The sequence below is a fragment of the Episyrphus balteatus genome, chromosome 1, assembly GCF_945859705.1.
Source record: "Episyrphus balteatus chromosome 1, idEpiBalt1.1, whole genome shotgun sequence".
NCBI classification, from domain to species: domain Eukaryota; kingdom Metazoa; phylum Arthropoda; class Insecta; order Diptera; family Syrphidae; genus Episyrphus; species Episyrphus balteatus.
This window is the reverse complement of record NC_079134.1, coordinates 7,713,863-7,730,782: the sequence shown is the minus strand read 5'-3', so window position 1 is coordinate 7,730,782 and position 16,920 is coordinate 7,713,863. Positions and strand designations below refer to the sequence as shown.

At 30.1% G+C, this 16,920-nt stretch overlaps 1 protein-coding gene across 1 annotated transcript in view; it reads right to left on the bottom strand.

The window, feature by feature from the left end:
• The window catches only part of LOC129913267 (dual specificity calcium/calmodulin-dependent 3',5'-cyclic nucleotide phosphodiesterase 1), a 499,680-nt gene that overhangs the window by 452,799 nt on the left and 29,961 nt on the right, over positions 1–16,920 (bottom strand). Inside the window, exon 2 of the mRNA XM_055991869.1 lies at positions 9,886–10,363. Within this exon, the coding sequence (XP_055847844.1) occupies positions 9,886–10,129 (244 nt within the window). The 5' untranslated portion in view covers positions 10,130–10,363. The remainder of the gene's footprint in view (positions 1–9,885; positions 10,364–16,920) is intronic.

Here is a 16,920-nt window from a genome sequence, read left to right as displayed (position 1 = left end):
CTTTTCAAAAAATAAGTTTTCTTTGTAAACTATCAAATTTTAGTTTGAAAAAAAGTAGTATAACAACTCAAGCTTAAAAACTCAATTATTTAAAACACAATAAAATTGAAAAAATATTTTTTAATTTTATTATTGAGTTTAAATTCACTAAAGAATTGTTTTTATTTTAAAGATCTTGTATTTTTTTTATTTTTTGTATTTCATTTTTTTTTTTAACGTAACATTAAGGTATTGGGTTTTGATTTTAATCAAGACAATTGTGCTCCGTTAGCATGACTTTATCGTTTTAAGTGTTGGAAAAGTACGCTTTGGTTTCATTTTCTTTTTAGCCCAAGAAAAAAAAAACATTTAAGGAAAAAATTTGTAATACGCTTATTTTTGGTGATTTTAAATACCTGCAAAATCTTGGACTAACTTTGTCCACTAAGGTCACTTCAAAGGTCTCATACATTTATCTTTTAAAAACAAACACTAGATACAAATAAAATTTTAGGAGTATTAATCCAATAAGTTTTTAAAAAGTTTTTTTTTTTTTGTAATTTTTCTAAATTGTGATAAAATATATCATTTTTAAATGAATTTATTGCATCTTTTAATTGTTTTCCTTGCACTTTTGTTCACTATTAAAAAATATTGATGCAGTTCATTTTACGAAAAAAAATTATGCGAAATAATGATATAGGGGAGAGGTGCGGACAGTGAGACACCCTTTTTTTAAATTCGTATATCTTAGAATGTTTTCAAGATAGCTTAACAAAACTTTTAAGACAGTTTAAGACACATTTTATCTTAATGTTGCAAAAAAACTTGTAGTTAAAGAATGAATGAGAGCATTACATTGGACTAAAATGTAGAAAAAGTCAAAACGTCTCACTGTTTGCAAGAGGTGCGATAAGTGAGACATTCTTAGGTGAAAAAAATTTACGAAAACGTCAATTAATTAGGTAATTGACAAGTATATAATTAATTAATTTATGTTACTTTAACCCATTTTTTCAAACAAAAATAACAAAAAGCCCAAAAAAACGAAAGAAAAAACACTTCGAAATCATATTGCAGTCATGCTAAAATAATGGATTTTTTTTAAATCCATATGTCTCACTGTTTGCTTTTTAAAAATCTATGTCTCACTGTTTGCTTTTACATACCTAATGTCTCACTGTTTACTTTTTGTCATTTTTCGGAAAAATATAAAATTACAAAAAACGAGAAGGAATCAAGGGGCACGGTAGTGCCCAGCCAAGTTCTCTAGCAACTTTGGCACTACACCCTTATTTACAGGAAACAACTCAGGCCATTTTCGACCCCCCTCTAACTTCCACACCAAAGATGCTAGAAATTTCTACATTTGTTGAGCTCGTCAAAACCAAACACCTCACAAAATTTCAGCCTCCTACGATGAGTAGTTTCTGAGATATAGGGCTTCAAAAATCGCAAAAACCGTAACTGACTCACTGACAGATCATCAAAATTATGGAGAACTTCCCGATATCGTAGAAACTTGAAATTTTACACGGTGATAGGACTTGTGGTGTATACAAAGGAAAAAATCGAAAATTTGAGATTTTCAATTCAGGCGGCGTGGCATCCGCCCATTTCCGCTGAATTTTCATCAAATATTATAGAGCACTTCTGATTATCGTAGAATCTTGAAATTTGGTAGAATAGTAGAGCTGGTAGTTTATACAAAGGAAAAAATTTAAAATTTGAGAATTTCAGCCAGGGGTCGTGGCAACCGCCCATTCCCGCTGAATTTTCATCAAATATTATAGAGCACTTCTGTATGTCGTAGAATCTTGAAATTTGGTAGAATGGTGGAGCTGGTAGTTTACACAAAGGAAAAAATTTAAAGTTTGAGAATTTCAGGCAGGGGGCGTGGCAACCACCCATTTTCACTGAATTTTCATCAAATAAAGAGATTTTATATTCTACAGCCATACCTTGCGAAAAGTAGTGAAATCACAACAAAAACATTACTGTTAAAAAAAGAGCCAAGTTATCCTGTGTTGAAATTATGCTGGTACAAAAAGTACTGAGATGTAAAAGTGTACCAAGTTCTAAAGTTTGGGTTCAAATTCGTATCAATAAAATTTTGATTGTTTACTTGGCAATTTTTGAAATAACTTTAAAAATCGATGGTTAAGAAAAATTGTCAAGAGAACAATCAAAATTTTATTGATACGAATTTGAACCCAAACTTTAGAACTTGGTACACTTTTACATCTCAGTACTTTTTGTGCCAGCATAATTTCAACACAGGATAACTTGGCTCTTTTTTTAACAGTAATGTTTTTGTTGTGATTCTAATTACATGATATTTTTTTATGAAAGAACATATAAATATAATACATTTGTAAAAAAAGTTTTGTCCACTAACCAGATTTTTTTGTGTTATAGGTACATTTTTTTTATAACACTTCAAAAACTACTTTCACCTGATTTTGTGTGATATTTAATGGTGTAGGAAAATGGACAGCTTTAATTTAGTCGGGACAAAATTAAAAGACGCAGAAGGGGAAATAAACGTTTTGTCCCAAACTAGCGTTACTGTGCTTATTTTCAGAAAAGGGAAAAATGGATTGTCTCACTGTTCGCACCTTTCCCCTACACTATTTGGCATGAATCCTTTAGATTCTCTACAGTCATTATAAATTTATTTTAACATAGCTAATAGTGTTAAGAAGCACTGCCTAAAAAAAGCAGAATATTTTTTTATAATTTGATATAAATGATTACAGTTTAATATTTTAGTAGAGTGATAAGAACAAAGTTTTTAGTTGTTAAAGGACTTCTAAGCCCTACAACTCCTTAAAAATGAAGGAATCGAATAAAATTGTTCATATAATTTTATTTAAAGTAAGTTAAATTGCCGCCAAAATTGGGGGTACGCGGACAAAAAGTTAATTTGTTTATGTTTCAATTTAACTGCTCTATTTTTGGATGAGGATTTATAGTTCGGTCAATACCACATTTAAACAAAAATTACGTTACGTAACTTTTTTTCTGAAAAAATATATGTACCTACGGCTACGGCTATTGGTAAGTCCATTCAGTCCTAAACTATTCATAGATTTCAAAGCAAAATTATTAGTGATGGGAACTATCGAATTATTTGAACTATCGGATAGTTCATTCATTCATTTATTCATTCGAATTAAAACTATCGAAGAAAACTATCAAATAAAAACTATCGTTTAAGAAAACTATTTGAATGAAAAAACTATCGTATAAAAAAAAATATTCGAATGAAAATAGTAACTAAACTATTCGAATGAAAAAACTATGGATTGAAAAACTATTCGAATGAAAATAGTAACTAAATGAATGAATCAATGAATGATTTAAAACTATATTTTACAACTATCGATAATTTGATAGTTTTTATTCTATAGTTCCCATCACTAAAGTTATCTCTTTTCTGGTCCTGTAGTTTTTGAATACCCACTCTATTATTACATGGAATGATTTAAAGAGGCGAACGAATAATTGCATCCTTTTGATTGAAAAGTTGCAGTTTTTACAAAATATAAAGAGACGAGACATAATTCCAATTAATTTATTCGTCTTTTATAGGGCAATGCTTGATATTTTTCCTATTGCTGCAACAGAAATTGAACCCATCATAGACTCACAGAAAAAGTATTTCTTTCATTAAAAAGTGCTCATTCCACTCCAATTTGTATCTACAAGTAAAAAGTTATTCCAAAAGTTCTCCACAAATATACCTATATTGGCTTTTAGTATAGTACTTTTCAATGAGAACTAAAAAATATTGGTCTTGGGTCTTAAAGCCGTTTGCAACATACTTGAGTTGAAGTGAAATAAATATTTCAGTTTTATAAACCAAATGCAATCTCCTCTCCTCTTGTTTGAAAACTACTGTACGTAATACTCAAGGCAATTTTTAAATAGAAGTTGAAAAACTTAGCCGATACCTAACTAAGAGACCTTGAATCACACAGATAGCCTTAAAGTAGACACATTGCTTAGTTTTTTAAATAAATGTTTAAAAAAAAAGTTCTCATGCACTTCTCATTAATGAACTGAGAACAGGTAACAACATTTAATACAAGTTATTTGTACAGACTTAAGCTACCTATTTTTTTGTAATTTTTTCCACTCAACGTTAAAAGCAGTGTTTTAATACATTATAATCTCAAAAATGTAATTAAAACTGCATCATCATCATCATTGGCTGCAATGCCACTTAACTATGAAGCATAATAAACTTTTTCTACATTACTGCTTTATATCCTTGATGTTTTTGTTCTCTCAAAATGAAGGCTATACCTGCAACTGTAGCATAGTTATAAGCTTTTTACATTTTCATTCAGCTTAAAATCTGTGTAAAAATTCCACAAAAACTCTAGACTCGTACGTTACGTATACGATTTTATTTTTTTGATTTCAATGCGAAAATTCACCTGTTTTTACTCAAAATAAAGTTACAACTTTTGCCAGCAGAACGAACAAAACTCAAAACAAAATAACAAACTGCTGTTGGCATGCACAGGCACACACTTCTCTCACACACTGTCACATACCAAAACAGATTTCCTCTCGCCTGTTGGTAGTTTTTCGCCTTTCTGTGAAAACTTTTTCCAAGTTAATGCCCCGCACAGAAATTTTCTCATGCCACAGTAACCACACACATATAAACCTACCAACCAGCTTGTGCATTTTCTATATAGAATATAGCCAGCCCAGTAGTCCTCGGGATTTATATACATATATTTATTCAAGCTTCAGGGTCATATTATAATCAGAGCAAAATAATCGTTGGCACGTCACAGTGCGTCCAAAATTGAATTTGCAACTTAATATGCTGATGAAATTTACATTTTAATATCGTTTACTAATAGTCTTGCGGAATGTGTTTATTTACGTGTGTGAGTGTGTCTGTGTAAGGAATATGGTGTTTGTCCTTAAAATTCAACCACACACTGCAACACGCGGGATAATGATGTGACAAGAGACCGAAAATACTTGGTTTTGATATTTGCCATAAGACAGACATTGTGGCAATAGGTTGATGGTGCGGATGCATGCAAATTGAAATTTTCTGCAGGAGATCCACAAGTGAATATCCTTTAGCGATACGAGAACCACACGAAAATACAAATGACTTGACAAGTGTCACTGACATACCTTAGAGTAGAGATGAAAATTTTAATTTACATGCAGAAAAGTCGGTACCTACAGCACGTCTCTGCTGCTGTTGGTTAGATTCTAGGAATGAGCAATAAGCATTAGCACGATGACTCAAAAATCATGATTCTTTTGAGGATTCTATGAAAGTGAAATACAATTTTTCTCGTTTGCTTTCAATCAATTTCGAGAAAAATGTAACGACTTTTAAGTCACCCTCGAATAGCTGGTTATCAACGAAAGATAACTGCTAACAATTTGGCGAAATCCGACGTTTTAAATTAAACCTACTGTGAAATAACTAAAAAGAGATAAAGTTCAAAGTGAAGGTACAGTAAAATGCTTAAATGTGCAATTTATTCACTCTCCATTATATTTAAAGTCCCCATTAAAAAATAAAAATCTACCAAATCGCATACAAATTTTAAAATTTCCCATTTAAATTTAATGGAGTGTGAATAACTGGGCCTATTTCCCTTAGTCTAATATTTTATACTTTTCTAAAAAGAAATAAACGGCCTCATATTCACAACGTTTATACTTTTAGCAATGTATAAAGTCCATCAAACGAGAAGGTACATATTTTCTAGGCTTGCGAAATGTGAAGGTTTGAATAGAACCCAAATAATACCTAAATGCGTTATATGGACAAACCAATAACCTTCATAATTCATAATTTTTGGACACAGGATTTCCACAATAACTGAGGGAGCCACCTGTTAATGATTCATAAACTCAACAAATTCAACAGTCAATATCAAACACTGTGGAAAAAACCACAGTGTCAAAACTTTTTTCCAGAATCCAATCAATCACCACAATTCAAAAGAACAAGCCACCATTAAACTAGAAGCACTTTTTTATAGATTCTCAAAAGTGCTATTATTCATTCTCGGAGAATTGCCCAAAAAATTCAAAAGTTCTTCAGATATGTATGTGAAAAACTATCAATTTGTCCTCGGCTTGCGAGACAAAACAAATTGCATTTTTTAATTTACTCACAGAATTCATTTGTATATCATAGATTTTAGATTATTCTATTGTGAATAAGTCTTTGAATATCCAAACACATTCCTGGGCTATTAGAATTTTTTTCTTTTTTTTAAATAGAATATATGTATTAGGGTGCTTCTTATATGGTCGAAAAAATCTTTTTTTCGATTTTTTAATGGGACACCCCTGCATTATGTTCTACCATATAAGCATAGTATATGGTATTTTTTTCCAATTTTAATATTAAAATTTAGGGGTCGCTACCATTCACTAAACATTTAAGTAAAAAAAAAAGATTAATTTCAACAATTTTTTTTTTTTTGTTACAATTCAAAGTACGCTTAAGACCCGATTTTTCAATCTTCTAATAAACAGTCAGTTAACTGTCCGTCGAATGAAGATATTAGGCTCATAAACAATCAGATAAAATCATTGAATTTTTCAATTAAGAAAGATCACTCAGTTAGCTATTCCACATAATAACACAAAAAAATGATGTCAAATTCAAAAATATTCAAAATTAAACTTCATTTTTATTCCGCTGTACTTTTATCAAAAGTTCTTTCAAAACAGTTAAAGATTTAATATAAAGTACTTAATTCTGATTACAAATTTAAAAATTTTCTGAGAAAAAAAAAACAACATTTGGTGTATTTTTCAAAACCTTGTATTGTGGTAGCGACCCTTAGAACGTGTTTAAACTGGACCAAATTTCACCCAATTTATATTAAAGGCAGGAAGAACAAAATGAAAGCGTGTCCCATTAAAATTTCGAAAATTGATTTTTAAGAAGCACCCTAATATGTATCTCAAAAATGATTTAAACAACTTACAGTACCTTGCCATATTATTAGGCCCAAGCGAAAAAAATACAATTTTTCGGTTCAGTTTTTGCTCAGTTTTTTAAGTTTTTGTCGAAATATCTTGAATTTTTTTGTCCCATTTACTTGCACAAAGTTTAAAAATTCATACTTTTTGATAAAAATAACGTACAAAAGGGGATAAGCTCCAAAAAACCCTGTGGAATTCACACCCGGATAATTACCAGACCGGTCCAATACTTAATTTCTTGTACCGAGGAATAACGTGACATTTCTTAACTTTATGGCAAGGAACTAATCTTGCATAAAGTCAATCCGTATCTACATAATATGCGTAAGTAAATGGGACAAAAAAATTCAAGATATTTCGACAAAAACTTTAAAAACTGAGCAAAAACTGAACCGAAAAATTGTATTTTTTTTCGCTTGGGCCTAATAATATGGCAAGGTACTGTATATGTATCTCAAAAATGATTTAAACAACTTATATGTATCTCAAAAACGAGAGCTGATCGAAAATTTTTTAATTCGTATTAAAACCAGAGTAACCAAAATTTATTGGAAAAAGTAAGTATATTCTTGTTCCTAGAACAGATAAATATGATTTTTTTTTAGATCAAGTTATTTATGGTATAAAATGCTAAGATATCTCGGAGAAGAAAAGACATATTGAGAGGATTGAAACTGAATTTGAAAAAAATAAACAAATTTAGTTAAAAAAGATTACGTTAGGTACATCAAAATATTGCTTAAAAACAGCAAAACAAGTGGGTTTTTATGGTTTTCTTACGTGAATAAAAAATGAGACTTATGATTCGGAATCAGCACACCAGAGGTATCTACAAAAAGTTTAGTTTTATACGGTTATTAATTTTTAAAACAATAAGAAAAACAATTCAAATTTAAATTAAATAAACTCATTTAAGAAGTTGTTTTTTTCTTTAAAAACGGTAGGTACCTACACTGAGGGAAAAAACAACTTAAAATCAACGAAAACCACGTTGATTCAACTATTTTTCGGAATGATTTTGCGTTGAAGACGAAAATTTTAAAATCAAAGTAGAACATCGTAAGTTTAAAGTGGTTTGCTGTTTTAAAGCATTTTTAAATCAAAGTTGTTTCAACTTTGAAAAAAAGCATCAATTTATTAAAAAAAAGAAAAAACTGGCAGCAGCTGGGGATCGAACCTACAACTCTTGGGTCACTAGGCGAATGCTTTACCACTGTGCTATCTCACTGTTGGAAATTAAAGTGATAGAATGCTACAAAAGCTGAAGTCCGACAAAAATAAAAAAAATTCTTTAGTTGTTTCAATTTTAATTTAAAGATAGGTATTTCATGTTAGTTTTTTCAACATTAAATCAACGTTGAACATATTACATTTTACGTTGCGGTTTTTCCCTCAGTGTATATGCTTTTTTTTAAATTTAGAATTTTTTATATTAACCCTCTGTCGGCACACGGGTGCGAATTTGGCAGGACAAATATAAAAAGTGGTCACAAAAAAGTGTCTTTATAAGGGTAAAAATACATTTTTTTGGAATTGTGAATACAATATTCGAATGCCTCAGAAAATTCTACATCAATTTCATATATGATTCTCCATAAAATAGTGAGACCGAAAAAAGTTCTAGCGACTTAAAAAAATGTAAACCAAATTCGCAAAAAAGAGGTGTACCACAAGATAGCACGCAGTAACGGAATATGGAAAACTAGATGCTTTGAATTTCAATGTCTCGAAAATGTGATATTGACGTGGACTTTAACTTTAGGCATAAACTTTGCCAAAAATATACGTTAGGTATTTTAAATTTATAAATTCCGACTGTTAACATTTATTTAAAAGTTCAAAGAGGTGTTGTGTGTGAAAATTGGTTCAGAATTAACTGAAAAATTGAACAATATCAAACCCAGCCAAACAGTTATTGGGTGGAAATTTGACATTAATGTCTTCATTTCTAGGTATATTGGGTTTAAAAAATTATTGTTTCTAAAATTCTTGATCTTATTGCATATCAAAATTTATGTATGTATGTATTTTTTCTTAACTATTTTCGTGAATGAGCAGCAATGATACTGATTCAAACGCCATTTTCCTTTTGAATGAGAAAAATAGACCCTAAAAGTCGAAATTTTCGTACAAAAGTGGTAAAATTGATTTATTTATGAAAACGACTACAGTGTGTGCGTGTTAGAAAACCATTAATTTATTTAATTTGAGCTATCACATAAAAATCCCCTTTTAAAACTTTTTCTGGTTGAACTAATCAAAATTTTTCTTGTACTCAGTACGGAAATGTTTACATACTCGTTACTTACAAAACAAAAGTCAAAATAATATTTGTCGTTTGACTTTAAAGAGCTCTTGTGTTGTTACTCATAAAACTTCAACTAAACTTTACAAATTCTTACCTTCCACTTACCTCCAATAAAGGTAAACATTTTTAATATTATCTCTTATATTTCTAAGGAAAAACAAACTTTTTCTTAAACCTATACTTATAGTGACAAAAAACATTTAAAACTTTTCTAATAACTTTGTTTTGAAAATGTCTTAAAAGCTTCTCTTTTGATTTAAGTTTAACAAAAAAGTAATTCCCAAGAAACACCCTGTGTTTACTGACCTACTAAAATCTACCAACATCTTCAACCTAATAAAATAAACAATTTTCTAAAGAAACCAATGTGTCCTGTGTATATACGAAAAGGAATGTGAATTTACAGTTTCCTCTAAATTATTAAAAACACATTCTCCCATTTTCTAGTGTATAGCCTTCTTGAATAACCTACCTAAGACGAAAACGAAGAATTTTTAATGGGACATTCCCAAGCCCCACATCCTTGCGCACCATCAAATTCATCCTCTGAATAGAGGTTATAAAATTTCGCTACAAAATTTAAGTATCTAGCTTTTCTTTCTTACCTATAGTGTACGTGGCTCCATCGACTGTAAATGTGGCAGCTTTGCATTTGTTGAAGAACTTCGAAGCAAAATCCATGGCACTACTTTTGATGGCAGACACCCGGCGCATGGGTGATCCTGGGCAGGATGCTGTCGACGAACTAACTCCGGCAGTGGTAGGACTACCACCTGCCGATGCTGTAGCATTCGATCCATTGCGTCGAATGTATTGGGGTGATGTTATCCTTGACGGTGGGTTGGACATTATTTTTTTTTTTTTTTTTTGTATTTTTATTGCTTTTAACTTTTCTATTTTCTCTTTTTTTTCTAATTTATTTTGCTTTTTTCTTTCTTAACTTTAACTAGAAATTTTTCACTGAATAGATTTTTTATACATATTTACTTTTTGTGTTTGTCTTCAGGATTAGGTATCACAAAATCATTTTGTAAAATAATTCTAATGCATTTGTAGCGGTGTCGTCCTTGCATGGACTCTGATCTAATAGATGAATATTTTTTATATTTATTTATTTATTTTTTTTTTTAATTAAATTAAAAGGAAAAATGATGAAAGAGTAATTTTCCAAGAAATTGTTCAATACAGTCGTTATATAAATTTCGTGGAAAGAGATAGGATTGGAAAAAGAAAAAAATACTAATCAGAATAAAGTGAAAAAATTGAATGCGCTTTACTAATTGATTATATTTTGTTTTGAAAAATTGATTTTAAAACTTTTATTTTGTTACAAAAAAAGGATTCGATTGATAAAAGGAAAATAAGTCGTAAAGTTTCTTTTCTTTAAAATTATTGTGTTAACTTTAGGGTTTAACCTTAGAACTTTTTGGATAATGCCGGATAACTCAACAAATGTAATTTAATTCTGTTCATTCATGCATTCAATTTTTTTTTTTTGTTTGGTGGGGATATAGTATAATGGAGTAAAAGCCAAGAAAAGGGGTTAAATTTGGGTAACGAATGGCTTCTCTAACAAATTTTATTCACATGATTTAGTTTCCTCTTTTGGCTTTTGTGTTTATATATAATCGCTTCAGTTCTTCTTCTTCTTAAGCTGGGATTCACAAATCGATAACCAATAAACAATTGGCTGAACCCGAAAATATTTGTATTAATGAAGGTCCTTTTTCGGGGAAGGAAGTCAATTACGATTTAAGGGATGAGAAATATTTTTACATATTTCTTAGAAGAAAATTTGAATCCGAATAAAATTTTTAACTTTTAAGTTAAAATTATGGAGATAATATTTTAGAACATTTTTATTGAATTTCGTAAAATTCAATATAAAAAAAAATTAAATGAAAGATTTTCTCGTTCAAAAAATGTTTGATATGATTTTTTTTTTGTAGGAAACGAATAAGAAATCAAATTTATCCTTTTTCTTGCAAGCTTTAGTTCTCCATTGTAAGTAACAAAGTATTTCGTGTAAAAGTAATCACAACAAAAACATTACTGTTAAAAAAGGAGCCAAGTTCTCCTATGTTGAAATTATGCTGGCACAAAAAGTACTGAGATGTAAAAGTGTACCAAGTTCTAAAGTTTTGGTTCAAATTCGTATCAATAAAATTTTGATTGTTCTCTTGACAATTTTTCTTTTAATTACCGATTTTTAAAGTTATTTCAAAAATTGCCAAGTAAACAATCAAAATTTTATTGATACGAATTTGAACCAAAACTTTAGAACTTGGTACACTTTTACATCTCAGTACTTTTTGTGAAATTTCTTTTTTTTTTGTTTGAAATTTCTAGCATCTTTGGTGTGGAAGTTAGAGGGGGGTCGAAAATGGCCTGAGTTGTTTCCTGTAAATAAGGGTGTAGTGCCAAAGTTGCTAGAGAACTTGGCTGGGCACTACCGTGCCCCTTGATTCGTCTTTTCAATTTCTCTCTCGTTCAAGATATTTTTCTTTTACTGTACGGTCTATATCGAGCTATTTTCATCACAAAAAGTCTTTATCCATTTTTCTGAGAATTTAGTATTTTTATTTTTTTGTTCAAATTTTCAATAAAACTTGCATCAAAGTCACATGATGGTACTATATCAAAGTTATGTACATAGTAAACACACATCATAGTGTACAATTTAAGTTACTTTTGCTGTGCAAACTACATACATATTTCGGTAAAATGAATCCAAATAAGGTTGACCTTGACTTGATAACATGGAGGTTTATTTTTTGAAAAAGCTTTTGGGTATTACCATTTTTTTTTGGGAAAAAAACACCTTGAATTTTTAACGCAGTAATGTGAAGTTTTATATCGAGAGTTTTTGCTTCATATATTTTTGAAACATTTCCTACTGTGACAAAATTGTAGATTAAAACCCTTCCACTATTTAGTGTTTCAATATTAGTAAAAAGTGGAAGGTTTCAAAACCAAATTTTGAAATTTCGAGACTTTCAAGACTACATCCTGGGTATTTTTGGCGATAATTTCGCACAGTCCGAAAATGTTGAATACAAATTACACTGTGCAAGTTTTTTTTTTCAAAAAACTATTTAAGACGTCTGCACCATTGACTGTTTCCCCCTATTTCTGACCTGAGAAACCTATAGGAATCATCAGTTTTTCGATTTATCGGAACGACTTCAAACACATTTTTTTCCGAAGTTCTTTCAATAATTTTAAGCATTTTGCCCTGTTTAAATTCATTTTTCTTTCAAAAATAATGTTTATATTATTGCTTTTAATTCTGCTCAAACGTTATTTACTACCAGAATAATGACAATAAAAAAATTATTTGAAGAACAAATTTATATGGGAGCAAAGGACAAGATTTTTGAAAAAAAAAAAAAAATAATAATAAAAAAAATTTAATTTGTGTTTTTTTTTTTAATTATTTGTGTGGTAAAATATAAGTTTTAAGTAATTGTTGGCCACATTTATTGTAAGGAAATCAATCTTATCAATTGTTTTTCATTGTGTTTTAAATCTTTTAAACAAAGCAATGTCAGGTCGAGAAAATGGGTCAAATTTGGATGCGTTGAATACCACTTGAAGAACAATTTCAAAAACGTGATGTCTAAAAGCTAGGTAGAGTATGTCTCGCCCAATTTTTTTTTTTTTCTAATAGAACACAAGCTCCGTTTAAACGCCAAGTGTTAGATGAAGTTGTGTCGAAAACATAAGATTGAACTTTGTCAATCAAGGACCAATTTTCTAATATATCGTACACTGTAGACCAGGCTTGTCAAACTCAATGGCATTCACGGGCCAAAATAGCAGGATCTAAATTTCTATGGGCCGCAAAAAAAAAGATATTAGAATTTTTACGAAACAGATTTATTTTTATAAAAGAACAAGAACAATATGTAGTAATATTAATGTTTTCTGCCTGACACTTGGCATCTCTTTTCTGTACCATCTTCTCTACTTGTGATGAAAATTTTTTAGAAGTTATTACTTTTAAGGGGTAATAACACCTTGTAAACCATGAAATCGAGCGTCATATTCATCAGCGTATAAAACAAAGAAGAAATATTATTTTCTTTTTTTGTTTGTTTAGTTTAATTAAGTATTTATAATAATAAATATTATTTTCTTTTGGTGTTTGTTTAGTTTAATTTAGTATATTAATAGGTAACAGAATAGGCTAATGTTAAATTTTTTAATGATGTGAAATTTTTTAAATGGCGGTGTAGTTCAGGATGATAGTAAAATCCTGTGCTCCCATCGGGCGACCAACTAACTCCTACAGTTTTTAACCGATTGGGCTGAAATTTTGTGTGGAGCTTAAAAATACTATTCTATTGAAATATTAATTTTTAAAGAAATGGCATTAGTTTGAAAAAATTATTTCTTTCCAAAAACAAAATTCGTTGAAAAAAAGACCATAAAATCGTTAAATTTTAATATTTCAAAAAAATCCTACGTACTTCACTAGAGAATAGTATTTTTAAGCTCCACACAAAATTTCAGCCCAATCGGTTAAAAACTGTAGGAGTTAGTTGGTCGCCCGATGGGAGCACAGGATTTTACTATCATCCTGAACTACACCGCCATTTAAAAAATTTCACATCATTAAAAAATTTAACATTAGCCTATTCTGTTACCTATTAATATACTAAATTAAACTAAACAAACACCAAAAGAAAATAATATTTCTTCTTTGTTTTATACGGTGATGAAAATGACGCTCGATTTCGTGGTTTACAAGGTGTTATTACCCCTTAAAACAGACCCAAGGCGTAGATCTGTTATTCTGGATTTAACAGGTGACTCATTTCGATTCATAAGTGAAAACTGCTGCTCGCATCGATAAGTGCTTCCAAACATACAAATGATTTCATATGCCAATTTTCGAGTGTTCTCAAATCTGCTTGTTAGATACTTGTAAAATTCAGGCATCCCAGCTTCATCGAATTTATATCTTTAAACGGAGCCACACTGGATTTCGATTAGCTCCATTTGCAAATGATTACGTACTGATTCTACACTTAGGAGCAAAAAAATGGAATCAAACTTAACTTTATTTTATCCATTGCATTTTTTGTTTTAAATAAAAATAATTTATTTGATTCCGTTTTTTTGCTCCTAAGTGTATATTTATAAACCCGTCTCAAAAAGAGATTAAAAAAGGATGGATTTTTCGGGACAAAGTAGCGAAAATATTTGCATTGGTGTTCATTTAAGAAAAAAGTAGCGACTGCAAGTCGACTGCAAATCGAATTTTCGGTTGCTTGGAAGTCGACTTAAATCTTTTGTACAAATAAACAAATTCAGAGCTTATTCCCGAAAATTCACTTAGGATGAAACAAATCGTATGGAACTTTTTCACTGCTTTCCCATGGGTCAAACTGCACTCCAATACTAAATACAGCAAAAAAAAAGCTTGTTTTCAATACAAAAAATGTTTGTTTACCTTTTCACCCATAAAGAACTCATATAAGCTGGAAATTCTCCATTGCGACATAAATAGCAAAAAGTTAAAATCTCTGCAGTGAACATCGTGTTGAAATGGAGAAATTCAAAACAATTTTATTGGATTCCCCGGTTTGTTCGTGTTCATTAGAGACATTTAAATTTTATTTTTTTAAACTAAAATTAAATGTAAAAATTGAAAATGCAAGTTGTACCTAAATTAAGCTTGGGCCGCACAAATATACGATGTGGGCCGCATGCGGCCCGCGGGCCGCAAGTTTGACATGCCTGCTGTAGACAATACTTCAATCTCAGTTCAAGCTGAAAGTTCTGAAATTCCAAGTGGAAGTCTGTCTACTTTAGCTTGGCCAGTTATATCGGGAAGAAGTTTTGAGCCTTAGTGTATAACGCAAAACTTAAATTAAATTCAAAAAATTTAGTTCTACTTACTAAAGCTGATTTCCCACGAATATATTGACAATATATTCTAGAGTCGTATAGAGGAGCGGTTAGTTACAAATTTTGAATAATCAATACAGACTGTCAAGAGGTGAACGGCATTGCTGTCACTTACTTTACATTTATTAAGCACTGCCGATAGCCTAGGATTAAAAATATCTACTCCTGCTCTTTTCGAGCCAAAAGATTCTGGCACTGGAGATTCAGAGCTTTGATTTTCAACTTCAACCTCTTCTTCTACTACGAAAATAAATTTTTTCATTTAAATATCGCTCAATTACTTGAACACTTTCATAACTCAAAAAAACTGTGTTTTTCAGAAAACGAGTATCAATCTATTTTTCTATGTAAAAAGTAAGTTTCTTAAATAAAACTAGTGCTCCTTCACCGTCAATTTTCAAAGAAATGAGTTTTTGAGGATTAAAGATTACTTTATTCAAAAATAACTTCTGCATTAATAACTCAAAACTCGTGATTTTTGAGTTATGACAGTATTCAAGTAAACGAGTGATATGTATTTATTTTTACTTTGATCTTCAATTCCTTTTGACGACAATTTCGAGACAAGAATTTTTTTTCACTAAAACCGACTAAAAATAAATTTCCACAGGTATCTTCATTCAACTTAATTATATTATTACAACTAAACAAAAGCTATTGCAATATTTTATAGCCAGAAGCAATGAACTGCACTTTAAATGACACCTACACTTGCTAAGGGACAACAAAAAAAACATTTTCATTAAATTCATAAAAAATTTCATACTGTGAAAGTACTCTCCCAATAGCGTTAACTTTAATGTCAGAGCGGCACGTGTTAACATGGTCGTAAAAAAAAAATACGATAGTGTTTTAAGATGTAAAGGAACAAAAAAATAGGGTGCTCAATAAAATTGCTCAACTTTTAAAAATAACGACCACCCTAATAGATAGTCCAACTGGGGATTTTATGTATAGATTTTGTGATTTGGGTTTAGTTTTGGAGATTCTGAACATCTATCTTTCAGTTTTTTTTTTTTTTTTCTTAAGTTTTTAAACTGCATTCTTCTGTGGAATTTTCTACTTAAAGATATTTTCGGGACATTTTTAAAGAAAAAAAAATATAATAATTTACTATCTACGATTTATGCATTTTCAAACCAAACTAGTCTTATTTTAATTGATGCTGGCTTTTTTGACCATATATTTTTGACCATTCTCCTTAAAAGACAGATTTCGTCGGCAAACTTCTACTTTTTCGGGAAGTTGAGAAAACTGGAAGTAATAACTTTCTCGTACTATTTTAACTAAAAGGTGTATGAATTTGAAAGTAAGTAAATGATCAACTTTAAATCAGCGAAAAAAAAATTAATTTTATTTAGAGGTTTATCATATGGGATCACTATGGTGTATACGTAACTTTTTTTTTAAATGAAACAAAAATAAAAACAGGATTTTCTGAAATTTAAATGGTTTAATTGGTAATACCAGATGCAGCACTTAAGGACTAGATTAAAATTTGAATACCAAATTACTGTTAGGTACATAAATCATACATTTGAATTCTTAATTGTTCGGCTGTCTCGTTGCCTGAACATAGTGCATAGTAGATATTTATTTGTATGTGCTAACAGTTTAATTTTCTTTTTAAATAAGTCATTTGGTTTTTAGGAAATTTAATTACTGTAAGCAACTCAGTCAAAGATCTTAACCACATGTTCAAACGCATGGTCTACTGTGCCAGT